The sequence below is a fragment of the Marmota monax genome, unplaced genomic scaffold (assembly GCF_021218885.2).
Source record: "Marmota monax isolate L192 unplaced genomic scaffold, Marmota_monax_Labrador192_F-V1.1 WCK01_AAM20220418_F8-fsc00014, whole genome shotgun sequence".
Lineage (NCBI taxonomy): Eukaryota > Metazoa > Chordata > Mammalia > Rodentia > Sciuridae > Marmota > Marmota monax.
This window is the reverse complement of record NW_026695222.1, coordinates 17,186,766-17,214,458: the sequence shown is the minus strand read 5'-3', so window position 1 is coordinate 17,214,458 and position 27,693 is coordinate 17,186,766. Positions and strand designations below refer to the sequence as shown.

Sequence of the window (27,693 nt, the reverse complement as noted above, 5' to 3'; positions counted from 1 at the left end):
GCAGTGGTGCTGATGGGGACCGGCCCTGCAGACCAACAGGGTGAGCCAGCTGGAGAAGCCACAGGAAGTGCTCTATGCTCAGTTACCCTACCCTTTCTCTGGCCTGGTTCAGCCCCAAGAATCAGGTGACTGGCCCTTGTGGTCACTCTGCCCTTTCCAAAGAAGACACATATACAAGAGAAAAATGGTCAACTGTAAAGGAGAAAGCCCACAGGAATCCATAAAGATCTTCAAGGATCCACATAATTGCTGGGATTAAGGTCCCCGTAGGCAACTGCAAAAGGGGATGCCTCAGTGTGCAGCTCTCATCAAAAAGGGAGACGTGTAGGGGCTGTGGATATGGCTCAGTTGGTAGAGTGCTTGCCTCGAATGCACAAGGCCCTGGGTTCAATCCCCAGAACCTCCACCTATATATATCTATAGATAGATATCTAGATAGATACATAATAATGATAAAATAATAACAGCTGGGTCCCCTCACCCAGAGGGGACCTTGGCTGCTGGGTGGAATCACCAGGGGAAGATTTAGAAACTCTGGATGCCTGCAAGCCATCTGTTTAATTTCTGATTTAAATTACTCAGGAATGCATCCTGGGCTTTGGAAGATGAAAGTGTGCCCCCACCCCTAGGGGACTCTGAGGTACAGCCAGCATCAGTGAGAGAGAGCAGGGCAGGATTTAGAAACTGGCAGTGCAGGCCAGGCTGGGCAAACCCGCTGCAAACACCGCTGCAGGCAACTTTTGTTTGAGGTATTTATTTATAAGTAAATGTGTCCTGGGTCACAGTGTAAAATGTTATTCAGTGGTTTGTGGTTTAAAAAAAAAAAAAAGTTTTTGAAAGCAAAGTTCTAGGGGCCCAGGCAACATCATGAGATGGTGGTTCTCAGATCCCAGTGCATAGTAGACATCAGGGAACTGGTCAGCAACATCAGCTCTTGGGCCTTGCCACCCACCTACTGATTCAGGCTGCTGGGGACAGAGGCCAGAAATATGCTTCCTTTTTAAGCTCTCTGGATGGTTCTGCTGTTCTCTTAAGTATGAAAAAATAGTTCTAATCTAGGGAATTCAGAAGGAAATAAGGAGACAACGTCAGGCTGGGGGCGTGGCTCTGTGAAAGCTCCTGCTAGGCTTAGACAATGTCTTTTATTCTCACCTTATGCATCTTGTGTTTATACAATGAGAATTAACTGTTGACTGAGTCAGTGACAGCAGAATTAGCTTTCCTGGGGCCAAAGTCCAAAGACTGGAAGGGTACTCTGCAGGGGCTGTAGTCTATGTAGACCAAGGTGGAGGGTCTGGGACCCTGAGCTCCCAGGAGCAGCAATCAGGCCTGAGGACGAGGAGAGGTCCTGCATCTCCCCAGAGTCCTCGGACTCACCTAGTCTTGCTCTATGCCTATGGAGAGCCTTATTCTAGGCTCAAGTAGGGCCCAAGACCTCGGTTATTAAGCAACTTTGTGGAGATCTCAGGACTGTGCCAGAGGTCAGTGCCGGGGTTAGGGACAGGTCCCAACAGCACCCCTCACTTCGCCTTCCTGCTGTCCTTATGCCTGTTCTGTGTTGGGCACTTTAAGGGAGACTGATGGTTTCTGCCCCCTGGGGGGCTCATCAGTCTCCTTTATAGACATAGAACAGGCAGGGACAGCAGGAAGGTGAGGTGGGAAGCACTTCCTGAGCCTCTCCTCTGCATTAGGCTTGCTAAGTCAGGACTCAGGTCCTCAGGCAGCAGACAGGGAGGTCTGAAGGTCAGTATCCTTGAGACCATCAGCTTCTTGGACATCTCAGCAGGGAAAGTTCAGGCAGGTGATAGACCTACTTGTTACACACGGCTCCTGATCTGAGCCTTCACACCTCCTCCCAGCGTCACTGGAACAGCTGATCCCAAAGGTCCTGGATGTGACTTTGCCTAAGCCTCCAAAGCTTTCCGGAATCTGGGACCTTACACGTTCCCTTTTTTCCTGGTGGGTCCCTTTCTAGGCCCCGCATGGCTTCCACAGTGCCCTCTGCCCACCGGGTGTGCTGTGAGTACTGGTTCTTTCCTCTGCTTCCTCCTGACACAGTGTCCTCTCCCAGCCTGAAAAGCCTCTCCTCCATTGCTTCCCTTGCAAACACACACTTGTCCTTCATAACACATTCCAAGTCACCTCCAGATGCTGTTTGTCACACTTTGCTCTCCCGTAGCATCCTACAAAGACCTCTTCTGTAGCTATAGTAAATTTATTTCTTAAAATCTGAGTATATTATCTGATGAGAAAGACACAGGAACTAAATATCCAAAGCAAGGACTACTAGTGGAGTGAGATGGCACACACCTGCAATCCCGGTGACTCGGGGTACTCAGGAAGGAGGATCACAAGTTTGAGACTAGCATTAGCAACTTAGTGAGACCCTGTCTCAAAATAAATAAAAAGGGCTGGGCATACAGCTCAGAGGTAGAGTGCCCCTAGGTTTAATCCCCAGTACTGAAAATAAATAAATAAATAAATACAAGAAAGAAATGAGGACCGTTAAAGAAAACCCTGGATGTGGGATATGCTGGCAAGACAGCTCTTATTTCCCCAGAGGATGATGATTTCATCATACCTGTGTCTGGGCCTGGTGCAGTGTCCAGCATATAGTAAGTGCTCAAAAGATGTTTACTGAATAAATGAGTCAGTAGGTGAGCATACCTATATATGCAGACAGGATGGAGAGCTGGGGTAGACTGCACCCCAACTGGGAAGGTCCAGGTCGTTTAAAGCATCAGACTGCCAAGGACAAAACCACAGTTGGGCCTGTGTGTTCCCAGTATGCTGTCTCAGTAGGGTCTGGTCCCAAGAGGCCTTCTGTACCCAGGGCTAGCAGATCCAGGAAATGCACCATGTGTTTTTGCTCCAAACAATGAAATGATAATAAGCCTTCAAGGACCAGTCCCATCTGTGCAAGAGGGTGCACACCTACAATCTCAGCAACTTGAGAGACTGAGGCAGGATGATCTAGGCCAACCTGGGCAATTTAGTAAGACCCTGTCTTACTAAATTGGGGGGATTACCAGGGATTGAACTCAGGCACTCAAACACTGAGCCACATTCCTGGCCCTATTCTGCATTTTATTTAGAGACAGGGTCCCACAGTGTTGCTTAGGTCCTCGCTAAGTTTCTGATGCTGGCTTTGAACTCGCGATTCCCCTGCCCCAGCCTCCCGAGCCACTGGGATTACAGTTGTAAATGCCTGGATCCAAATTTTAAAAAGGCTATAAATATAGTTCAGTAATAGAGCATTTGCCTAACATGGGCAAGGCTCTGAGTTCTATTCCCAGTATTGCAATATAAATAAATTAATTAATTAATTTTAAAAAATCATTCCCAATACCATCTGTGCTTATAAATAGCAATAGGAGTGTAAATGGTGACAAGGGGTCCTTAAAACTACTTGTAGCCATGGCTCTGTGTGATTAATGGAGAAACATTCATTCAACAAGCAGATATTGCACATTGACTCTCTGCCAGGCGCTATTCCAAAGGGCAGGGATTCAGCAGTATAAAAAGCAAGATCCCATCAGACACAGTGGTGTACACCTAAAATCCCAGCAGCTCCAGAGGCTGAGGCAGGAGGATCCTGAGTTCAAAGCCAGCCTCAGCAACAGCGAGGTGCTAAGCAACTCAGTGAGACCCTGCCTCTAAATAAAATACAAATTAGGGCTGGGGATGTGGCTCAGTGAGTAAGTGCCCCTGGGTTCACTTCCCCATACCAAAAAAAGATCTGAGAGGATGGTATGCCTTGGAGACACAGTAGTGAGCATGGGCAGCACAGTTCATATATATAGTTATATATTTTCCCCCAGTGCTAGGTTTCAAACACACGGCCTCATGCATGCTGGGTAAGCACTGTGCCATTGGGCTACACCCCCAGCCCCAGCAGGGGTATTACAATACGTGAATTTGAGTCCAGGGGGTCTGGGTTATAAAGCAGATGTCCTGGGGCTGGAAGAGAGAAGCAGGTATTTGGCACTGGCTGGGAGCATGCTGCAGGAAGGACAGTGGGATACCAGGCAGGTGGGGTGGCAGGGCCAGTCACAACTAGCCTTGATAGGTAAGCTGTTCCCACAGAGAGTTGGGCAGAGCTGGCCTTTTATCCTGAGCCCACCAGCCAGATCTGCAGTGTATCTATCACCCTTTCTGCTCACGCCACCAGCACTGGGGACTGAGCCCCACATCCTAGCCCTTTTAATTTTTTAATTTGTTGTTGTTGAAACAGTGTGTCACTAATTTGCCCAGACTGGCCTCCAATGTGATCCTCCTGCCTCAGTATCTGAGTAACTGGGATTGTAGGCAAGCGCCACCTCTCCTGCCCCATTCTGGTTCTATTAACTGTGGTGACTCTGATCAGAGTCATGGCTGAAGAACCATGCCAAGGGTGTGAGGTCTTGGTGACTAATTCGGGTGGATTAGTTAGCCTTCGGGGCCCATGTTCAGGTACTTCGCCTTTCTCAATTGCACAGCTTTTCCAGGGTCACAGCATAGCTCCAGAAGAGACTCCTCTTCTTCTTTTTAAAAAAATATTTATTTTCTAGTTGTAGTTCTACGCAATACCTTTATTTTTATGTGGTGCTGAGGATCGAACCCAGGGCCTTGCCACAACCCCAGCCCAGAAGAGACTCTTCTTAAAGGTACAGAGTTCCAGGCACTCCCAGAGTCAAAGAGAATTCACTAAGAAAAGGAGACCCCTTAATACATACTTCTTAAAGTATATTGACTTCAGGTCATCATTTATTCTTATTTTGTGGTACTGGGGATTGAACTCAGGGACTCTCTACCACTAAGCTACATCTCCAACACCCTTTTTTGTTGTTGTTGTTGAGACAGGGTCTCACTAAGTTAGCCCAGTCTGGCTTGGAACTTGTGATCCTCCTGCCTCAGTCTCCTGAGTCACTGAGATTACAGATGTGCCCACTGTGTCCAGCTTTGTTCACCTTTTAAATTCACTTTGCAGTTCTAATAGCTTTTTTTTTTTTTTTTTTGGTAGATTCCTTAGAATTTTCTTCTATATAGGATCGTCTTATCTGGAAGTGAAAACATTTTTACTATTTATTTTCCAAGCCAAGAGTGGTGTTGCATACCTATAATCCAAAGGATTTGGGAGGCTGAGGCAGGAGGATCACAAGTATGAGGCCAATCTTAGCACTTTACCAAGATCCTGTCTCAAAAAAAAAAAAAAAAACTTGGTTTTGCAGCACAGTGGTAGAGCACTCCTGCGTTCAATTCCCAGTGCTAAAAAAAGAAAAGGAAATTCTTTTCCATATGTCTTTTATTTTCTTGCCTAGTTGCACTTGCTAGGATCTCTAACACAATATTATTTAGAAGTGATGAGAACATTATTGCTTTGTTTCCAATCTCAAAAGGAAAATTTTAGTCTTTCTCATTCAGTATGACGTAGGTTTTTCTCAGATGTTCTGTATAAGGTTGAGAGGAAGTATCAGAAATGTCCATGGTCCCCCCCACACACCGAAATGTCCAAGTCTTAATCCCAAGAACCTGTGAACATGTTACTTTATTTGCAAAAGATAGTTTATGCAATTGTTTTATGACACTGGGGATTGAACCTAGAGCCTCACACCTGCTTGGCAAGCACTCTACCACTGAGCTACATCCCCAGCCAGCCTTTGCACATGTGATTAAGTTAAAATTATTGTTTTATGAACCACCCCCACCCCTAGGTTCTGGGGATCAAGCCCAGGACCTTGCACATGCTTGGCAAGTGTCCTACCTCTGAGCTACATCCCCAGTACCAAGTTAAGGATTTTGAGGTGGGAAGATGGTCTTGGATTATCCAGATGTACCCAATGTAATCACAAGGATCCTTACAAGAGAAAGGCAGGAGAGTCAGAATTAGAGATTGGAAGGTGTCACTGGCTTGGAAGATGGAAGAAGAGGCTCTGAATGAAGGAATGCAGGTGGCTTCTAAAAACTGGAAAAGGCAAGGGAATGAGTTCTCCTCTAGAGCATGCAGAAGGATCATAACTCATGCTGACACCTTAATTTAATTAATTAATTAATTAATTAAGACCAGGGATTGAACCCAGGGATGTTTAACCACTAAGCAACATCCTCAGCCACCGCCCCCCACTTTTTGAGACAGGGTCTTGCCAAGTTGCTTAGGGCCTCTCTAAGATGCTAAGGATGGCTTTGAAATTGTGATCTTTCTGCTGCAGCCTCCTAAGATGCTGGGATTACAGGCATGTGCTGCCACACTTGGCATTATTTATTATCTTGAGACAGGGTCTCAATAAGTTGTTTCAGGAAATTGTTGAGACTGGCCTCAAAATTGAGATCTTCCTGCCTCAGCCTCCCAAGTCACTGGGATAACAGGCATGTATCACCATGCCCAGATTTATGGTAGTACGTTACAGCAGCAATAGGAAACTTATATACTAATACTTTTTTTTAATGCTGAGAAAGAAACCCAGGGCCTCACACATACTAGACAAGTACTCTACCCGTGAGCCACACCACCACTGATACATTTTCTCCCCTTTTTTCTTTATCCTTGGTACTGGAGATTGAACCCATCCATGGGTGCTTTATCACTGAATTACATCCCTCTTTCTTTTTTTTTTAGTTGTAGATGGACACAATGACTTTTAGTTATTTTTATGTGGTGCTGAGGATTCAACCCAGTGCCTCACACGTGCCAGGCAAGTGTTCTACTACTGAGCCACAACCTCAGTCCATCCCTAACTCTTTTAGGGTCTCAGTATATTGCTGAGGCTGGCCTCAAACTTGAGGTCCTCCAGTCTCAGGCTCCTGAGTAGCCCAACTAATATGCTTTATTATTTTATTTTATTTTTTTGGTACTGAGGATTGAACTTTTTTTTCTTTTTTTTTTTTTTTGAGACAGGGTCTCATTGAGTTGCTTAGCATCTCACTGTTGCTGAGGCTGGCTTTGAACTCATGATCCTCCTGTCTCAGCCGCCCAACCTGCTGGAATTATAGGCATGTGCCATCATACCCAGCCCAACTAATATACTTTATATTCAGTTTTTGTTCATGCTGGTTATTTAATTCTATTAAAACATTTTTTCTGCATTCTTTCAGGTGATCATCTTTTTTCTCTTTTATTGAATCAACCTAGTAATTACATTTATGTTCAATTTTTTTTGTGTGTGTAACTGGGAATTGAATCCAGAGGCATTCTCCTCCCAAGTCACATCCCCAACCCTTTTTATTTTCTGTTTTGAGACAGGGTCTCAACCAGTTGCCCAAGGGTGTGAGGTCTTAGTGACTAATTCAGGTGGGTTAATTAGCCTTCGGAGCCTATGTTCAGGTACTTCACTGGTCTGGATCTTGTGATCCTCCTCTCTTATCCTCCTAAATTGCTGGTATTACAAGCATGCACCACTGTGTCCAGCTATGTTCAATTTTTAGATCAACCTTGCATTCCTGGGATATAGTCAGTTTGGGAGCTGGGTGTGATGCCATGTACCTATAGTCCCAGCTACTCAGGAGGATCATATGTTGCTGATTCAATTTGCTAACACTTTAAGAATTTTTGTCAAGTATATATGAGGGATATTAGCCTATGGTTTCCTTGTGATGTTTTTGCTTGGTTTTAATATCAAGGCAATGGTAGCTTTACGAGTTGGCAAGTGGTCCCTCCTCTTAGAGTTTACGTAGAACTGCTATTAATTCTTTCTTTATTATTATTTTTTTGTACTTAGGATTTAACCTAGAGTAGTAGTTCTTCTTTTTCTTCTTCTTCTTCTCTTCCTCCTCCTCCTCCTTCTTCTTTTTATATGTTGATGAACCTTTATTTTATTCATTTATTTATATGTGGTGCTGAGAATTAAACCCAGTGCCTCACACATGCTAGGCAAGTGCTCTACCACTGAGCCACAACTCCAAGGCCCCCTGGAGGGCTTCTTTACCACTCAGCTTTATTGAGCCCCTTTTATTTTTTATTCTGAGGTAAAGTCTCACTAAATTGCAGAAGCTGGCCTTGAACTTGAGATCCTCCTGTCCCAGCCTCCTGAGTAGCTGGTATTACAAGGCAGACATCACCACCACAACCTGCTTCTTCTTCTTTTTTTTAATTTTTAATATTTATTTTTCAGTTTTTGGCAGACACAACATCTTTGTTTGTATGTGGTACTGAGGATCAGACCCGGGCCGCACGCATGCCAGGCGAGCGCGCTACCTCTTGAGCCACATCCCCAGCCCCCTGCTTCGTCTTCAAATGTTTAATAGAACTAACTTATTTATTCCCTCCCTCCCTCCCTCCCTCCCTCCCTCCCTCCCTTCCTTCCTTCCTTCCTTCTTTCCTTCCCTTTCCTGTCCTTCCCTTCTTCCCTTCCTTGCTTTCACATTGGGTATTGAACCCAGAGTGCTCTATTTCTGAACTACATCTCCCCAACCATTTTTTTAAAATTTGAGATATGTGCCCAGGCTGGTCTTGAACTTGCTATCCTCCTGCCTCAGCCTCTCTTGTGTTTGGGATTACTGTGCCCAGTTCTAGTGCCAGAGTTTTCTTTGTGGGAGGTTTTAAAATTATGAATTCAATTTCTGCAATATATATAGAATATTCAGATTTTCTATTTCCTATTCAGTGTTTGCAATTTGTATCCTTTAAGGAATTTGTCCATTTGTCCACTTGGTGGAATTTACGGGCATAAAATTGTTCATAATATACTCTTATTACTCTTTGAATGTCTTTGAGATTTAATGACATCCCTCTTCATTCCTGATATAGGTAAATTGTGTTCTTTTTTCTATTTTGCTCAGCCTAGCTGGAGCTTTATCAATTTGATGTACCTTTTCAAAGAATCAATATTTGGTTTCATTGATTCTTTTCTATTTTCTGTATCATTTATTTTTTTCATTTCTTCCTACATAAATTTATTCTTCTCTTTCTAGCTTAAGATGGAAGCTTAAATAGTTTTATATTTTTCTTCTAAAGTAAGTATTTAAAGCTAGTGTCCCTTTAAGTACTGATTCTGCTGCAGCCTGCAAAAGTGTGTGTATATGTGTGTGTGTGTCAGGAATTGAACCCAGGGGCACTCTACCACTGAATGTTACATTATTTTTTATTTTGAGACAGGGTCTCACTGAAATGCCCAGGGTAACCTGGAAATTTTGATCCTCCTGCTTCAGCCTCCCAAGCTGCTGGAATTACAGGTGTATGACACCACACCTGGCTTCCTCAGCCCTTTTAAAAATTTTCACTTAGCCTCCCATGTAGCTGGGATACAGGCTTACAGGTGGGCGCCACTACACCTGGCTTTTAATTTTTGGGTACTGGAGTTTGAACCCAGAGATGCTTTACGACTGAGCTACATCCCCAGCCCTTTTTGTTTTTTTGAGACAGGGTCTCACTAAATTGCTAAGGCTGGCCTTGAACTTGGGATCCTCCTGCCTCAGCCTTCAAGATACTGGGATCACCGGTGAGTGCCACCATGCCTGGCCCACCCCCTTTTATTTTTTAAATATTTTGTCAGTAATTGGAGGACCTTTATTTTTATTTATATGCAGTGCTGAGAATAGAACCCCTCACACATGCTAGGCAAGCACTTGACCACTGAACTACAACCTCAGCCCCCGCCCCTTCTTTCAATTAACCCTTTTTAAAATTTTGAGACAGATTCTCATAAATTGCTTAAGCCTCGATGAGCTGCCAAAGCTCACCTTGAATGCAGTTCTCTTGCCTCAGCCTCCTGAGTCACTAGGATTACAGGCATGTGTCACCATATCCTGGCTTTTATTTTGTGGCACTGGCACTGGAACCCAAGGCTTTGCACATGATAAACATACCGTCTTATGGCTGAGGCCACACCCCCAATGGACCAAGTATCTTTTTTATTATTAATTTCTAATTTTTTGTTAGGTTAGAGAACATACTTTTTATTGTAACTTTTTTTTTTTCAGTGCTGAGGATTGAACTCAGGTCCCTGTGCAAGGCAAGTGCTCTACCATTGAGCTACACATCCCAATATGGCCTAAAACTTTGATCCTCCTTCCTCAGCTTCCCGAGTTGCTGGGATTACAGGCATGCACCAGCTTGTCCACACAAAGAACATACTTTTAATGATTTAAATCCTTTTAAGTTTTTGTTTTGATGACCCAGACTACTGGTTATTTTGAATATTCCAAGTGTATTTGAAAGAAAATGTTTTGTTATTGGGTGTAGGCTTTCAATTGTCAAATTGGTTGATTGTACCATATTGTTCAAGTCTTCTATATCCTGACTGATTTTGTTTCCTATCAATTACTATGAGATGAGTGTTAAAATCCTTAATTATAATTATGATCTCAAATTATGATTTCTCCAGTCAATTGTGTTAGTTTTTTTTTGATACCAGGGATTGAATGCAGGGGCACGCAATCATTGAGCCATATTCCCAGCCCTATTTTGTATTTTATTTAGAGACAGGGTCTCACTGAGTTGCTAAGCCCCTCACCATTGCTGAGGCTGGCTTTGAACTCGGGATCCTCCTGCCTCAGCCTCCTGAGTCGTTGGGATTACAGGTATGTGCCACCACACCCAGCTAGTTTTGTTTCTTATGTATTTGAGTATCTGTAATTGCATGCATACAGATTTAAGATTTTTCTTTCTGCTGGGTGCAGTGGTGCATACCTGTAATTTTGGAAACTTGGGAGGCTGAGGTGTGAGGATTCCAAGTTCGAGGAAAGCCTCAGCAATTTAGTGAGGCCCTCAGCAACTTAGTAAGACCCTGTTTCACAAAACAAAAAAATATTTTTTTCATTTTTTTAAGTACTGGAACCAAAAGCTTCGAACTCACAAATATCAGGCAATCAGGCAAGCACTAGACTATATTCCCAGCCCCACTTTTTTTTTTTTTTTTTGAGACAGAATTTCACTAGGTTGCTGAGGCTGGCCTGGAATTTATGGTCCTTTGGCCTCAGCCTCCCAAGCCACTGCACCTGGCCAATTTTTGTCTTTTTTTGTATCAGGGATTGAACCCAGGGGTGCTTAATCATGGAGCCACATCCCCAGCCCTTTTTAAAAGAAAAAAAAAACTTTTTAAATTGTAGATGAACACAATACCTTTATTTTATTTATTTTTATAGTGCTGAGGATAGAATCCAGTGCCTCACACATGCCAGACGAGTGCTCTACCATTGAGCCACAACCCCAGCCCCACAGCCCTTTTTGGTTTTTATTTTGAGACAAGATCTTGCTAAGTTACTTAGGATCTTGCCAAGTTGCTGAGGCTGGCTTTGAATTCACAATCCTCCAGCTTCAGCTTCCTGAGCCGCTGGGATTACAGGCATGCACCACCAGGACTGGCTTGATTTTTGCCTTCTTGATGTGTCTCTCTTTATCTTTGATAATATTCTTGGTCTTGAATTCTGTCTTGAATTTTGTCTAATATATTTTTTATATTTATTTTTTAATTTTAGGTGGCAACAATATCTTTATTTATTTCTATGTGGTGCTGAGGATCGAGCCCAGTCCTCATGCATGCTAGGCGAGCGCTCTGCCACTAAGCCACAACCCCAGCCCTTGTCTGTCTAATATTAATGTAGCCCCTCCAACTTTCCTATTTTGTGGTAAGTCTTTTTACTCTAAACCTGTCTTTTTTTTTTTTTTAGTTGTAGACAGACACAATATTTTTTTTAATATTTATTTTTTAGTTTTCGGCGGACACAACATCTTTGTTTGTATGTGGTACTGAGGATCGAACCCGTGCTGCATGCATGCCAGGAGAGCGTGCTACCGCTTGAGCCACATCCCCAGCCCCAGACACAATATTTTTTATTTTATTTATTTTTATGTGGTGCTGAGGATCAAACCCAGTGCCTCATATATGATAGGCATGCGTTCTACCACTGAACCACAACCCCAGCCCCATAAACCTGTCTTTTTGAAAAAATGTCTTTTTTTCCCCATAATACTGGGGATTGAATTCGAGGGTGCTCTACCCTGAGCTGCATTCCCAATCCTTTTTGTTTTTTGAGACATGGTCTTGCCAAACTATTCAGGTTGGTCTCAAACGTGATCCTTCTGCCTCAGTATCCTAAATCACTGGGACTACAAGTGGGTGCCACTGCACCTGACTAGCCCTTTAATATTTGAAGTGTATTTATCATTAGTTGTTTCCTCTTTATAGAGTTTGATAATTTCTTGCTATTATTTCACTCAGTACTGTCCTCCCATTTGACTTAAGATAATGAATCTGGGCCAGGGTGTACTGGCACATGCCTATACTCCCAGCAACTCGAGAGAGTGAGGCAGGCAAGTTGGAGGCCAGCCTGGGCCACTTAGCAAGACCCTGTCTCAAAATAAAACTTAAAAAGGGCTGAGGATGTGGCTTTGGTGGTAGAGCACTTGCTTAGCATGTGCAAAGACCTGGGTTCAATCTCTAGTAACAACAAAAATAAAGGTATAAGAAATGAATCTGGGCTGAGGAAGTAGCTTAGTGGTCGAATAAGGTGCTTATCATATGTGAGGCTCTGGGGTTGATCTGCAGCAATGCAAAAGGAAAAAAAAAAAAAATGGTTCTACCTTAAGTTCATAAAGTACTTTCATTTATGTCCTAATTTGTTAAAAACTGCTGTTGGGATCCTATGTATTATATGTGTGTACATATCATTTTTTTTTCTCTATTTTTCCTTTTTTTTTTTTTTCTCATACTAGGGATTAAACCCAGGGGCGCTTAACCACTGAACCACATCCCCAGCTGTTCTTTTTAGTTGTCAATGGACTTTATTTTACTTATTTATATGTGGTGCTGAGAATTGAACCCAGTGCCTCACCCATGCTAGGCAAGCGCTCTATCACTGAGCCACAAACCCAGCCCCATCCCCAGCCTTTTTTTTTAAAATTTTTTATTAGTTGTTGATGAACCTTTATTCATTTATTTGTTTATATGTGGTGCTGAGAATCGAACCCAGTGCTAGGCAAGCACTCTACCCCACCCCTTTTTCTACTATTGAGCACATATGAACTGTTAGCAGTTTTGGTTGTTTTCACAAATGATGCTGCTATGAATATTCATGTATTTCTAAGGTAACATGCCTAGGATGAAACTGCTGGGTTTTAAGGTATGTGAACGTATAATTCAACTGCTTAATGCCAAACTGTTTCCAGAGTGGTTTGTACTAGTTTCTCTTTTCACCAGCAGGTAAGGGAGTTTCTCTGCCTCCTTGCTGACATCTACTGGACACATATTCACCTTACAACACTTCTGCCAACATTTAATATGTTCCTTTACACAGTACTGACCCTGTACGGTCGGGGCTCTGTGCATGATGCAACTCTTCCTCACAAGACCCCATCTATTATACACATGTCACTTATGACCAAGAAAGCAAGTCTGTGGCCTGTCTCTGCCCTACACAATTCCCTAAAGCCTGGGCCCTGTGGCCATAGCTTCTTTCTTCTTCCAAGCTAGGCAGGATCCCAGCAGGGCCTCAGTAACACCCCTGAACCCCTTTCTCTGCAGGCTGTTATTCCCTGTCTGTCCGACTCAGTCGCCCTGCATCTTGGGACCGGATCAGACACTATAGGATCCAGCGCCTTGACAATGGCTGGCTGTACATCTCACCACACCTCACCTTCCCCTCACTGCAGGCCCTGGTGGACCATTACTCTGGTATGGCTTTTCTGTTTTCTTTCCTAATAGACTGGATAAGGGTCTAGGGGGTAGAGTGTTTGCCTGTGGACACTTCATAGCTGGAGAATATCCAGACACAAGAGGAGCCTCCCCATCTTCCTGCCAGTAGCTGCAGAGATACTGTCTTTATCCCAAGCTGATAAAGAAGCTACAGGTCAAATATGAGCTTGGCTGGTACCTCAGCCAAAGCCCCCCGCAGCAGACAGGGCTCCCCTCAAAGGAAGTAGGCTGAGCTGTTCTTGTGTACAATGCAGTTCTGACTCTCAGCATTTTCTGGTGCCTGTCTTACAAAAAGCACTGGAAAATAAGAAACCAGGTCAGAGTCAGGGCAGAAGGGAAGATGACTCTTAGTAACACCGATCAGCAGTTTTCTAAGCAGGATAGTTCCACACAATAGATACTGTCAGTGCTGTAAATAGAAATGAGCACCCCTTGGCTTGTTCTTCCTAAAACATGATCCTAACTATTAGTTAGGGCCCAAAGAAGTCTATTAATTTACCCAAAATTTCAGTGGATTAAGTTAAGTCTCCCAAAACAGCCCACAATAACTTGTAACTGCACCTCAAGTCTCCATGAGACCAACAGCTTGGGGCTCAGGTCCTACTGCTCTTTGGTAACCATATCCCCTCCCAAGTTAGGGCAGGTGGTGGTGGGGTAAGTAGGGCTGGTGTCAGCAATGTCAAGGGTGTGGGTCTCTTCCTCAGAGCTAGCAGAGGACATCTGCTGCCTCCTCAAGGAGCCCTGTGCACTACAGAGGCCTGGCCCAATTCCTGGCAAGGATATCCCCCTACCAGTGACTGTGCAGAGGACATCAATCAATTGGAAAGAGCTGGACAGGTGAGGAGACCACTGGAAACATGAAAGCAGAACAGAGAAGCATTAGAAGGACTCACTCTTAGGAACCCATAACCCAGAATGGGTCTGTCATGCTCAGGGACACCTGGGAGTCAGAGAGCTCTACCTCCAGGCTTGGCGGGTATGTTGGGGTGAAGATTGTTAGGAAGGAGAAAGCCAGCATGGACCTCAAGGCATTTAGGGTGGAAGGAAAGTAGGAGGAGGTGAGGGAGCAGAGTTCTGACTGCAGAGGTTCAGATGGGGTTTGATAGGGAGCAGGTACTTGAGTTTGTCAGTAAGAGTGACATGGAGCTATTCTGAGAGCAGTGGACCATGTGGTGAGTGCAGGGAGGAGGCAGCTCCCTCACCTGGCTTTCCCCATCCACAGCTCCCTCTTGTTTTCGGAAGCACCTGCCACAGGGGAAGCATCTCTTCTTAGTGAAGGGCTCCGGGAATCCCTCAGCTCCTACATCAGCCTGACTGAGGACACCTCTTTGGACAACGGCAAGATTAAAAGCAAAGGTCGAAAAGGAAACCAAGTCTGTGGCACTTAGAACCCCAACTCAGCTCATCATGGGCATCCCGGGGGGCAAAGCATCCAGCTCCACCTTGAGCCTTTGCTCCTCCCTCACTTGGCTCCAAGAAGTCATTTACTTCCTCTCAGGCAATGACTCTATCTATGACCTCTAGTTCAAGTGGAGGGCAGTTGAGAACAGAGCCAGAGCTCCAAAGAAAGTAAACAGCCAGGTGCAGTGGCACATGCCTGTAATCCCAGCTACTTGGGGCCCTGAAGCAGGAGGATCTAGAGTTCAAGGCCAGCCTGAGCAACTGAGTGAGACACTGTCCCAAAATAAAACATTTCAAAAAGGGCCATGGATGTAGCTCAGCAGCAGAGCACACGTGGTGCTTAACCATATGCAAGGTCCTGGGTTCAGTCCCCAGTACTGCACACACACAAAGCAAACACCCAGTCAGTTCCCAAATTTGGGATTTCCAGTACCACCCAATCTACTGCCTACCAAGTCACTCTACCTCCCTGCTAACCAGCCTCACCTACAAGGTAGAAACCACTACTAGCACCAAGGAGAAGCAAATCATTTAAAGAAACTGTACAAGAACAAATAAAAGGTCTGGGGTTGTGGCTCAGCGGTAAGGCGCTCAAGGTGTTGTGTTCGATCCTCAGCATCATATAAAAACAAATAAACAAACAAATAAATCAAGCAAAGGTATTGTGTCCAACTACCAAATAAATAAATAAATAAAATAAAGAACCGTACAAGTCTTGATCAGAATACTGCCACACCTTGGGGAGGGACAGTGGCTCATGAGGGAAAGGAGAGCAGAGGGGCTGACGGCTTACCACAGCAGCAGATCCTGGGTCGTCTAGCCTCCATTTGACTCCCAGAGCAAAGAGAAGGACTGCTGATAATCCAGGTCACGAAGCACCCTCCTTGCCCCTACCACCCCTGCCAGCACTTCTTTGCACAGCCTCAGCTCTCTTTAGTTTTGTAGCTTATCATTCAAACCTAGCCAAGCTTTCCCAACCACCCCGATCTTGCCATCTTGTGATCAAATACAAAATGACATTTTGGGGCATAACACACTGTGGGCCAGGCCCTTTCTCAGTGCTGGGCAGGGGCATCAGAAGTGGTAATCACTCTTTCCACAACCCCAAGACCAAGGCCATGCCTGTTCCCTAAAGAGAAAGACACTTGGCTGAAGCTGCTGAGGGAGCAGACCGGGGAAGGGGGGATAGGCGGAGGCGGCACCTCTGGTACTTCTACTTGGTTCAGAGGCTACAGGTGGGTAGGAAAGGCTTTACCAGGTATCATCGACAGGTTCTCAGTTAAAGATTTATTTATTCAAGTATCTGAAAACATTCTACAATGCAAACTGTTATCAGATGCTGCTTGTACTGTGCTAATGACCGCATACATACTGCCATACTGTTTTCAGAAGACTTGAAATGCCACTGATAGTTAAAAACTGTACACCTGATGGAGAACCAAGGAAGACAATTTAATGTTTCATCCCGATCCAGAGGTGCATCAAATTAAATGACAGCTCCACTCAGCAAACAGCTGTTACATGATGGTATCCAAGAAGAAAGTTGGTGATGGACAAATTCAGAAATGCTTCCCCCAAAGGCAGATGATTCTTTAAAAAGTTTCAGGTCATGACCCTTGCAGAAAACACTGACGCCCAACACACTGATTCTCAGTCCAGGAAACACGGGTCTTCCAGGTTCCATGTGGCTGGGGTGTCCCAATGATGATGTTTCTGCTGTAATTAAGAGGGTCCTTTGGACTGGACAGGGAGCAGGTGGGAACTGTACATCTTCAGTCATAGTGAATGGCAGTGTAAAAGATGATCCAAATGACCTACAGGGAAGACAAACAATGTTGATGTGGCACCTGGATCTACAGAGGCCTATAAGTCCACAAAATAACAATGTCAGATAAGAATGTGCACAGGGCACTCCCCAGGGGCTACCCAATGCATAACCTGCAGGAGACCTAAGTTATTTCATCAAAATCGGCTGTCTCAGATCACAGGACCGCTCCCTTATGCTCCAAAAGGGACCCTCTGAATACCCACCTCCCCTCACCAAACAGCGCCCTGAGCCCCAGAGAGTACTGTGGGGTATACAGGTGGAATTGATACAAGTAGAGCTGGACTGCTAGCAGGTGCTCAATTTACTAACAAGTGTAAAAATAGCCTTCATACTTTTAGCTTTCCATCAAAACAGAGATTATTATATTTTATTTTACGTTTTGTAGATGGACATGATACCTTTATTTATTTTTATGTGGTGCTGAGGATCAAACCCAGTGCCACATGCTAGGCAAGTGCTCTGCCACTGAGCCCCCACCACAGCCCAAAGCAGAGGTTCTTAAACCTAGCTACCCTTTCAATCTCTCGGAACCTTTAAGAAAAACAGGATTTCCTGATGCCACCTCCCAAGAGATTTTTTTTTAATGTTTATTTTTTAGTTCCAGGTGGACACAATATCTTTATTTTGTTTTTATGTGGTGCTGAGAATCGAATCCAGTGCCTCACGTATGCCAGGCGAGCGCGCTACCACTTGAGCCACATCCCCAGCCCCCAAGAGATTTTATTGGTTTGGACCAGGGTCTGGACACAGGATAGGTGTATTTAAAAAAAAAAACCAAAACAAAACAAAAAAAACCTTTGAATATATAATTCACATACCAGGAAGTTTACTCTTTTTTTTTTTTTTTTAAAGCATATAGTTCAGAGGTTTTTAGTACATTCATGAAGTTGTGCAGACATCCTCACTAACTGATCCAAAAATAACTCTCCAAAAAGAGCCTGTTCCCATGATTAGTTATTACTTCCTATTTCTCGCTCACCTCAGCCTCTGGCAACCACTAATCTATTTTCTGTCTCTATGGACTTGCCTATTTTGGACAAGTCACATAAATGGTATCATACAATAAATATGGTCTTCTGTCCGGATTCTTCCACTTAGCTTTGTTTTTAAGACTCATCCATGATGTGTAGTACACATCAGGACTTATTTCCGTTTCATGGTCGAATTAACATTCTGCATGTTTTAGCTGTTATGAATGTTCTAAATAATAATGTCATATATATTTTTAAATGTTTCCCAGTTTCTCATATGTAGCCAAGGTTGAGAATCAGATGCAGAAGTAGACAATGGGTCCTAGATTTACACTTTCCGGGAGACTGTACAGCATCCACATCACATCACAGGGACAACCTGGCTCAAACATGTCCTCCAACTTCAGGAATCTTGAAAAATGGCACCTTAGTTGCGCACAGTGGCATACACCTATAATGCTTGTTCTTGGGAGGCTGAGACAGGATTATAAGTTCAAGGCTAATTTTGGCAATATAGTGATGTCCTGTCTCAAAAGAAAAATAAAAAAGGCTGGGGGGGCTGGGAATGTGGCTCAAGCGGTAATGCGCTCGCCTGGCATGCGCAGGGTGCTGGGTTCGATCCTTAGCACCACATAAAATAAAAAAATAAAGATGTTGTGTCCACTGAAAACTGAAAAATAAATATTAAAAAAGTTCTCTCCCTCTCTCTTAAAAAAAAAAAAAAAGGCTGAGGAACTGGGGATGTAGCCAGTGGTAGAGTGCCCTAGTACTTCAGGGGAAAAAAAAAGATGGCCCCCCAACCGTAGTACAACTTAACTGGCTGGCTCTATAAGAATGGTATCTCAGGAAATGAATAGAACCTGCTCTAAAACTTCCAGCTACATACCATGAACAAGGCAAAAGATGTCATAAATCCTTCTTTTGTTAGCTCCCAGGTGCCACCATATTCTTCTTCATCGATCTGTAGATAGTTGCTGAAGTAGAGGTACAGGACTCCTGCATTGATCAGGCAGAATCTGGAATGAGGGAAGATAGGCACCAAACACAAGCTTAAGCTTAGAAGACTCAAAGCTCCCACCAGCAATGTTCAGCTGCTAGAGCACTCACTGTGTTCCACAGCTCGTGTTTGTGTCTCTTACCACCAGGCAGGGATGACCTGGACAGAAACAAGTTTTGGGCTCAGGAAAACCAGTTCAACACGTTTTCCTTCATTGTTATGAGAGCTGTGTAAGGCTCTTAATATCTGTAAAATGGGGATGCTGAAAAGTATGTGGCAGGGAAAATACTACTTTAAAATGCCTAGACCCTCAGTAGAGCTGCCCACCTGACTGGGCTAGAGATGTAAAAAAAGACTATTTTTAGTTGCCCAGAAAACACAAAAATTTAAAAAATTTAAAGTAGGGGTTGGGAATGTAGCTAAGTGGTAGAGTACTTATCTAGTAGGCATGAAGCCCTGCGTTTGATCCCCGACACTGCAAAACAACAAAAATTCAAAGTATACATAAGTTTTCCAAGCCTCCTCCTCCTCCCAAAGCAAAACATAATGACTTACACCAGATGTGGGCCTTCACATGACTCCAGATGAGGGGTGGCTATGGGATAAATGGTAAGCTGCTGCTTCATGTCCTCACTGCACAAGGAGCAGCACATGTCCCCTGCACTGTTCCCTAGGGCAGATATTTGGGATGTCTACCATCTGCTGCTGGTTTTGATGCACAGGTGATTACAGCAGCTCTTGCTCTATTAGGGGCCTAAGAACAGCAACTAGAGTGGAGCTGAAACCAGTGGTTTGTTAACAACCCCAAGAAAGTCTCTGACCCACAAAATATATTTCACCAATACAGGAATTAGAATGAAGTGAGCAGAAAAAATATGACCGTTCTTATCTCTTGTTTTCTTCTCCCAACCCAGTACCGGGGATTGAACCCAGGAGTACTCTACCACTGAGCTACATTCTCAACCCTTTTTATCTTTTATATGAGACAGAGTCTAAGATGCCCAGGCTGGCCTGGGATGGCAGGCGGTTCCATCGTGCCTGGCTTCATCTCTTGTTTTCACAAAGTTGTTCTACCTTTCTTGTGATCTTTAAGTTACTTAATCGAATTTAATGGGGGATCATGTGCCTCAAGTCACATCCCTTCTGAAGACAGAGATAAAAAATGCAATGATTGGGGTGTAGCTCAGTGGTAAAACAAGTATTTAGCATGTGCAAGGCCCCAGGTTCCATCCCCAGAGCCAAAAGAAAAAAGCAGAAGCCAGGTTCTGTGGTGCACATATGCCTGTAATCCCAACAGCTCAAGAGGCTGAGAAAGAACTGCAAGTTCAAAGCCAGCCTCAGCAACTCAGTGAAGCCCTGTCTCTAAGTAAAATACAAAATAGGGCTGGGGATGTGGCCCAGTGGTCAAGAGGCCCTGAGTTCAATCCCGGGTACAAAAAAAAAAAAAGCAAGCAGAGAGAACTGGTTCCTCCCAAGGGATGAAGTGTGCACTGGTGTAAGGCAGTACAATGGTGCCTGACAAGTGTAAACTGGCTAATGAAGGGTGAGGAGACCCTGAGGCTGAGCAACGATGGGTAGGTAGGGTGTGCAGATTCAAGAGTCCAGTTTGAATAGTGAGAATATGGGCTTTTTCCTGAGTGAAAGGAACAGGGGTGGGAAAGACTGGTGTAGGCATGTACTCAGATTTCAGGACAGGAGGGCAAATACAGTTTGAGGACAGGGTCTGTGCAGTTAGCTGAATGAGGAGGTAAAAAGGGCCAAAGGCTTTAAGCCTAAAGGCCTGGGGAGTACAATGGTTTCAATAACATCACCAGGGAGTCAGGAGGAACAGAGGTTTTTCTTGGACTTCAAAACATAGTTGTTGCCTTGGCCATGTTGTGGACACATACTTATCACCTGCCAGAAATCTTGAGACTCAGCCAAATCTGTTTACCTTCCTTTGATAGCTTCATTTTGGACAGACTGACTAAGTGGTTCTAGTTGGAGACTACAGATAGAAGTTCAGGTTCAGACAAAAGCTGGTCTGGAGAAGAACTGTGGAGCCAAGGAGCAAGGATAGCGAGAGAGAGAAAAAGGCTGACAGGCCCTGCCCTCCTGGGATTACATACTAAATAGAAATTGAAGTCACAGAAATAAAGACACTTAAATCCAATATTTGGTGGTCAAGGGAGAAGAGTAAGAAAGGTCAAAAGTTTAAGGCCTGTCTGGGTAACTTAATGAGACTCTGCCACAAAATAAAAAGGACTAGGGATATAGCTCAGTGGGTAAAGTGCTTGCCTTGCATGCACAAGGCCCTGATTCAATACCCAGCACCACAAAGTAATTAATTAATTAATTAATCAATCAAAAGGGCTGGGATATAGAGCTCCTGAGTTCAATCCCCAGTACCAAAAGAAAAAGGACTAAAAGGACCCATACTAAGCTTTAAGGATGAGTATAATTTGTTTTATAAATGAAGGAGAGTTGCAAAACAACTGTGAAGACAAAGAAATTAATGTATCAGATAGGGGCTGAAAAAAGAACATGAAAAAAACTTTCACATTTAAAAAAAAAATTCTATCCTAGGGCTGGGGGTGTAGCTCCATGGTAGAGCGCTTGCCTAGCTTGTGTGAAGCCCTAAATTGGATTCCCAACAGTGTGAAAACAAATTTAAAAAGATTAAAAGTCTACCCTTGGCTGGGCACAGTGTGGCGCACACCTATAATCCCAGAAGCTGGGGAGGGGGGAGGGGGGCTGAGGCAGGAGGATTGTGAGTTCAAAGCCAGCCTCAGGAAAGGCGAGACGCTAGGCAACTCAGTGAGACCCTATCTCTAAATATAATACAAAATAGGGCTGAGGATGTGGTTCAGTGGTTGAGTGCCCCTGAGTTCAATCCCCAGTACCAAAAAAAAAAAAAAAAAAAGAGTCAATGGAATTCCTATAACTCCAGCTACTAAGGAGGCCGAGGAAGGAGGATCACAAGTTCAAGGCCAGCCTCAGCAACTTAGTATGACACTGTAAACAACAAAAAGGGCTGATGATGTAGCTCAGTGATAGAGGACCCCTGGGTTTGAATCCCAGTAGTAGGAGGGAAAAGAATTTTTTTTGAAGAAGCATTCACTGAGCATCTATTCTCATATGCCAAGCTCTAAGAGAGACCCAGAGGTAGGAGGCAATGGGCACTATTTCTCTCTGATAATGCAAAACCTCAGCAGGCAAAGCAAAACTGTTACCTCTCAGGCAAATTATAAATAAGGAGATCAAGGAAATGGTTTTATATTAACTGGCTCTAACTGGAGGCTACAACAGAATAAAATGAAGAGCAGCAAGCTGGGGTCTGGACAGAGGGCAGTTAAGCAGGAAGGGGAGAAGGTCACCAGAAATGAGCAACAGGGCCATCCTGCCCTAAACCAAAGCAGCTGGGTCAAACAAATAGAGAAGGAGATGTAGGGAAAAATCAAAGTACTTGGCTCTTTCAATGAGCAGGGGGAAAGTTGCCAACCAAAAAGAGGGAAGAGATTTGTCTGGGGTGAGAGAAACTGGCTCTGGGTAAACAGTGTGGGACTGAATCCCAGAAAACAGGCAGTCCTGGAAGAGTGGCACCATGCACTATGGTGAGCCACTCCCATGCATCTTGTTTCCTGTTCTCTCAACAGGTGTTTCTTTTCTTTTCTTTTTTTTTTCTTTTCTTTTCTTCCTTCCCTCCTTCCTTTCTCTCTCTCTTCTTTCTTTCTTTCTTTTTTTTAAATACCAAGGTCTCCCCAGGTTGTTTAGGGCCTTGCTGAGCTGCTAAGGCTTGCTTTGAACTCATGACCCTCCTGCCTCAGCCTTCTGACCTGCTGGGATTTCAGGCGAGTAACACTATAGCCGATTCAGGTCATGTTTTACCACTCTTCTTGAAGCTAGTCATGTACCAGTGGCACTGAAATAGTCATGGAGTGCCTGTGATGTACCCAAACATGACATTTAGCAATTCACTTGCATAATCTCATTTATTTATTATTTATCTCTCTTATTGCCTTCCTTTTACTGAAGAGGATTATGTATTATGAAAGTGTCAGACCTAGAACTTAGAACAATTTGTAAGCCTTAAACTACATGCTGCTCCAGATAGTGTGATGGAATCTCATGTTGTCCTAATCCATCCTGTCTAGGACACAAAACATCCCTTTGTCTACCATATCCACACAGTATATGCTACCTATCACACTCAGGCACTCACTCAGTAGGCATCTTGGTTATCAGATTGACTGTGGCAGTATGGCAGTGCTTGTATTCAAGTAACCATAATTTTACTTACTAATGGCCCCCAAAATGAAGAAACAGTGATGCTGGCAATTTGGACATGCCAAAGAGAAGCCATAAAGTGCTTTCTTTAAACATAATCTAACATTATCACTGGAAGATAATGAATATATTACAATAAGATATTTTGAAAGAGAGAGGAAGAGACCACATTCACATAACTTTTAATACAACATATTGTTATAATTTGTTGTTTTATTTTTAGTTGTTAATCTCTCATTCTGCCTAATTTATAAACATCATCATAAATATATAAGTATAGGAAAAAACAATATACATAGCATTCAGTGCTTTTCATAGTTTCAGGCATCTACTGGAGGTCTTGAAATATATCCCATCTGGATAAGGGGGACTATTGTACATTTCTTTTGGATTATCTTTTTCAGTACCAGGAACTGAACCCAGGGAACTTAACCACTGAGCCATATCCTCAGTCCTTTTTTGTATTTTATTTAGAGACAGGGTCTCACAGAGTTGCTCAGGGCCTTGCTAAGTTGCTGAGGCTGGCTTTGAACTTGTGATCCTCCAGCCTCAACCTCCCAAACTGCTGAGATTACAGAATGCACCAACACGCCTGGCTCTTTGGGGTTATTTTCTGAGAAAACAGAAATGGGATTAAAGGCATATGCCACTGTGCCTGGCTATATTTCTTTTTTTTTTTTTTTTTTTTAAAGAAACTTGCAGGGCTGGGGATGTGGCTCAAGCGGCAGTGCGCTCGCCTGGCATGCGTGCAGCCCGGGTTCGATCTTCAGCACCACATACAAACAAAGATGTTGTGTCCGCCGAAAACTAAAAAAAATAAATAAATATTAAAAAAAAAAGAAACTTGCAGCTGAACCTTTAGACTGGGGGATCAGGTGCCACTCAGCTGCAAGTTTTTTTTTTTTTTAGAGAGAGAGAGAGAATTTCAATATTTATTTTTCAGTTTTCGGCAGACACAACATCTTTGTTTGTATGTGGTGCTGAGGATCGAACCTGGGCCGCACGCATGCCAGGTGAGCGCGCTACAGCTTGAGCCACATCCCCAGCCCTATATTTCTATTTGAATGTTTGAAATGTATTTCATCCCTTATACCCCAAAGAAAAGGAATCATAAGAAATAGGACTACCCTGAAACAACCAATGTGGTTTTCCATGGGAACAGGACACTTATATTGCCTGTATGAAAAGAAAAAAAGGTAAGATCCTCCATTTCAACAATAGAATTCCCAGGATTCATACTGGTCCTTCCTTCCTTCCTTCCCTCCCTCCCTCCCTTCCTTCCTCTCTCTCTCTCTCTTTCTTTCTTTCTTTTTTTTAAGGTGCTTAGGATCAAATTTAGGGCCTTGCTTATGCTGGAAAGTGTTCTATCTCTGTGCTACATCCCTGAACCCCCTATGATTCATATCTTAAGACAACTACTTTTTAATTCAATCTGAGCACATAGACTTACTTTTATTAGCTTGTTAACAAACCGAGCCATGACAAGGGGCCGGTGTCAAGTGTGCTGCCACTGGCCAGAGGAGCACAAAACCTGTAAGGTGCAGGGTGCAATGGTGCACACCTGTACAACCAGTTATGCAAGAGGTTGATGCAGAAGGATCAAAGTTCAAGGCCAGCCTGGACAACTTATCAAAACCCTGTCTCAAAATAAAAAAAATAAAAAAGGTTGGGGATATAGCTCCAGTGATAGATGCTTGCCTCACAAGAGCAAGGTCCTGGGTTTGATCTGAAGTAACACACACACATTCCCAAGTAGCAATGGCCCTTTCTATAAAAGGAAACAAAACCTCTATTTAAATAGAAATATAGCCAGGCACAGTAGCATATACCTTTAATCCCAGGCCCTCAGGAGGTTGATGCAGGAAGACTTCAAGTGCCAGGCCAGCTGTGACAACTTAGCAAGTATGTCAAGTGTGCTGCCACTGGCCAGAGGAGCACAAAACCTGTAAGGTGTAGGGTGCAGTGGTGCACACCTGTACAACCAGTTATGCAAGAGGTTGATGCAGAAGGATCACAAGTTCAAAATAAAAAATAAAAAGGACTGGGGATGTAGCTCAAAGGTAAGAGACGTCCCCTAAGTTCAATCTCCAATACCAATAAATAAATAAATAAATAAATAAATAAGGAAATGTAACCAAGCTGGATGGCATACACTTGTAATCCTGGCTACTCAGAGGAGGCTGGGGCAAGAGGACTGCAAGTGTAAGGCTAACCTTGGAACTCAGGAAGACCCTGTCTTAAAAAAATAAAAAAGTGTGGGGAAGAGGTGTGCTGCTGCTGGTGCTGCTAGGGATGCAGTTGGTTCAGTGGTAAAGTGCTCCTGGGTTTAATCCCCAGTATGAAAGAGGGTGGTGGTGGGGAACAAACCATAAAAATGCAAGACTTGGGCTGGGGTTGTGGCTCAGAGGTAGTGCGCTGACCTAGCACATGCAAGGCTCTGGTTCAATCCTCAGCACCACATAAAAATAAATTTTTTAAAGGTATTGTGTCCAAATACAACTAAAAATTAAATATTTTTAAAAAATGTAAGACTTACCCTGCGATTCCCAAGAAACCTCTCAATGGTAAAACTCCCCAAATGACACCCAGCACCACAGCGATGATCTGTCGGAACCAATAGATCACATCTAAAAATTCATCCTGTAGAAAAAACAAATAATGCATCCATTATCTGAAGTGGTGCCATAGCTATAAGTGGGGAAACAAACAAACAAACAAAAACCAACTTTCTGCTAAACACATCTTTCAGGGAATGGTATGTAATTCCTGCATCACCTCTTATGTACACTCAAATGTGGCAGGAAACAATATAGACATCTTAAGTGATTACTTCCAGAGCCTGTGCTCTACATTAAAATTCTAAAGGTCATTTGCTTTTTTTTTTTCCTTTTTTTTTTTAAAGCTGTATAAATAAAATAACTTGTAACGACATGGCTTTAATAATAATTGTGCTACTGGCCACATGTAACTCTTAGCTGACTGGGAAGACCTCATAGTCCTTGGGTAGAAGAGCTATTAACCTAGTAAGTACCACCTTTTTATACATGGGATTTTTGAGTAAGTCACAGAAGAAAAGATCGGAAATAAAATTGTTGGAGGCAGGTGACAGTATGTCTAAATTCCACAGAAGGAAACAGAAGACTCAGGTTTCTGAATTGCCCTAGATTTCAAAAACCAGTCCTTATACCAAGAAAGACAGAAATGACACAGCAGATCATCAAGAGACAGCAGATTTTGCAAAAGCTGGGCAGGGCTGGGGGCAGGACAAGTGCACCTTCGGGAAGTGCCTACCATCCCCCCTTACCGGAACTCAAGGAAGGAAAACCTAACTTCAACAGTCCAGAAAAAAACAATGAAAAGACTGCAAATATAACATTTTTTTCAGACTACCTGGAATCAAGTTGTTTGTGATAGCCCCTCCAGATATATCATGGAGCAGAGTTAGGAAACATCCATTCAGCTTCTCTGTATGTAACCAAGAAGAACATCCTGAAGCCCTAACCATTTATTACACATATCTGGTATTAATTCCTTTTTTTAAAGTGCCTTTATTTCTATGTGGTGCTGAGGATCGAACCCGGGTCCCACCCATGCTAGGCGAGAGCTCTACCGCTGAGCCACAATCCCAGCCCCCAATATATACATATACAATTGTAAATGGACACAATACTATCTATCTATTTATGTCTTGGTGACCGAACCCAGTGCTCAGGCTTGCTAGGCAAGCGCTCTACTTTCCTCTTACACACTAACCCCAAAAAGTGATCGCAGACTCATACTCATTAAGGTATTCAGTATTTCTCACTCAACAACTAAGCCATAGCAGCTCACCATTAAGCGCGCCTCAGTACGTTCTAAACTTTGATGCATCGTGGCACGACCCACTTCAGTGACTGATTGAGTACTGGGGGATTATGCATGGAGAGTACCTGGCACAGGTAGTATTGAGGACTACTCTGGTACCGTTACTGTCTGTCCTAACTTTCTCAAGACTGAACTGGGAGTAAAAGGCGGAGGCTTAATCGAAGCTCACTCACGCCAAGCGGGCACTTGCCCTGCCGGCAGATGACAATTCTTCTGCCCCCATTTCACAACTCCCATGTGACCAGGCGGCTTCATCCAGAAGCGAGCCCTGCTGTCAAGCCCATGCCTGCCAAGTTCGCCCCGCAGCCTTGGGGCACCGGCCCTACCATCCCACTCTATCGCGCCCGGGCGGGGACAGGCCCAGGCCCACCATGCCGTCCCCTCAGCCCCAGCCGACTCCTCGAACCTGCGCCTTCGCCAGCACCGCCCCCCACCCCCCGCACCTTGTCCTCCCAGGCCGCGTCGCTCCGCAGCACTTTGCTCCAGACCGAGACTTTGAGGGCCCCGTTGGCCAGCTGCGGCTGAGGCGGCTCCTCCTTCCGCCGCCCGCCGCTCATCCTCCAGTCGCGCCGCCCGGGCCGGGCCTGGGGCGCGCGGGCAGAGCCAAAGGTAGTCGGAGTCTGAAGTCGCGAGTCACGGCGCGCGGTGCGGCGGCGGCAGCCCAGTGGTCCGGTCCCACAGCGCGCTGCGAGTCCTCTCACTTAGCCAAGCTGCCGGGCTTTGCTAGCTCCACCGAGCAGGCGCCGCGGAGGGAGGGGC

The 27,693-nt window shown here is 44.2% G+C and overlaps 2 protein-coding genes across 5 annotated transcripts in view; one reads left to right on the top strand and one right to left on the bottom strand.

Annotated features, from left to right (window-relative positions):
• Positions 1 to 17,921, top strand: part of Sla2 (Src like adaptor 2) — a 27,788-nt gene extending 9,867 nt beyond the window's left edge. For all 4 annotated transcript variants that reach the window (XM_046433784.2, XM_046433783.2, XM_046433785.2 and 1 more), the window contains 3 exons: positions 13,437 to 13,586; positions 14,312 to 14,444; positions 14,830 to 17,921. In XM_046433784.2, coding sequence (XP_046289740.1) covers positions 13,437 to 13,586; positions 14,312 to 14,444; positions 14,830 to 14,995 — 449 coding nt within the window. In that variant the 3' untranslated portion in view covers positions 14,996 to 17,921. The remainder of the gene's footprint in view (positions 1 to 13,436; positions 13,587 to 14,311; positions 14,445 to 14,829) is intronic.
• On the bottom strand, positions 16,281 to 27,693 carry Rab5if (RAB5 interacting factor). The gene is made up of 4 exons (XM_046433778.2): positions 27,378 to 27,693; positions 25,607 to 25,710; positions 18,694 to 18,823; positions 16,281 to 16,822 (listed from the first exon to the last, which is right to left on the bottom strand). Exons 1-4 carry the CDS (start codon positions 27,489 to 27,491, stop codon positions 16,781 to 16,783), a joined length of 390 nt encoding a protein of 129 aa, XP_046289734.1. The 5' UTR covers positions 27,492 to 27,693; the 3' UTR covers positions 16,281 to 16,780.

Coding starts and splice junctions, on each gene's coding strand:
- Rab5if (XM_046433778.2), bottom strand. CDS start 27,491: ATGAGCGGCGGGCGGCGGAAGGAGGAGCCGCCTCAGCCGCAGCTGGCC. Junction 18,824..25,606: donor GGTTTCTTGGGAATCGCAGG/GTAAGTCTTACA, acceptor CCCTCATTCCAG/ATTCTGCCTGATCAATGCAG. Junction 16,823..18,693: donor CATCTTTTGCCTTGTTCATG/GTATGTAGCTGG, acceptor TCTTCCCTGTAG/GTCATTTGGATCATCTTTTA.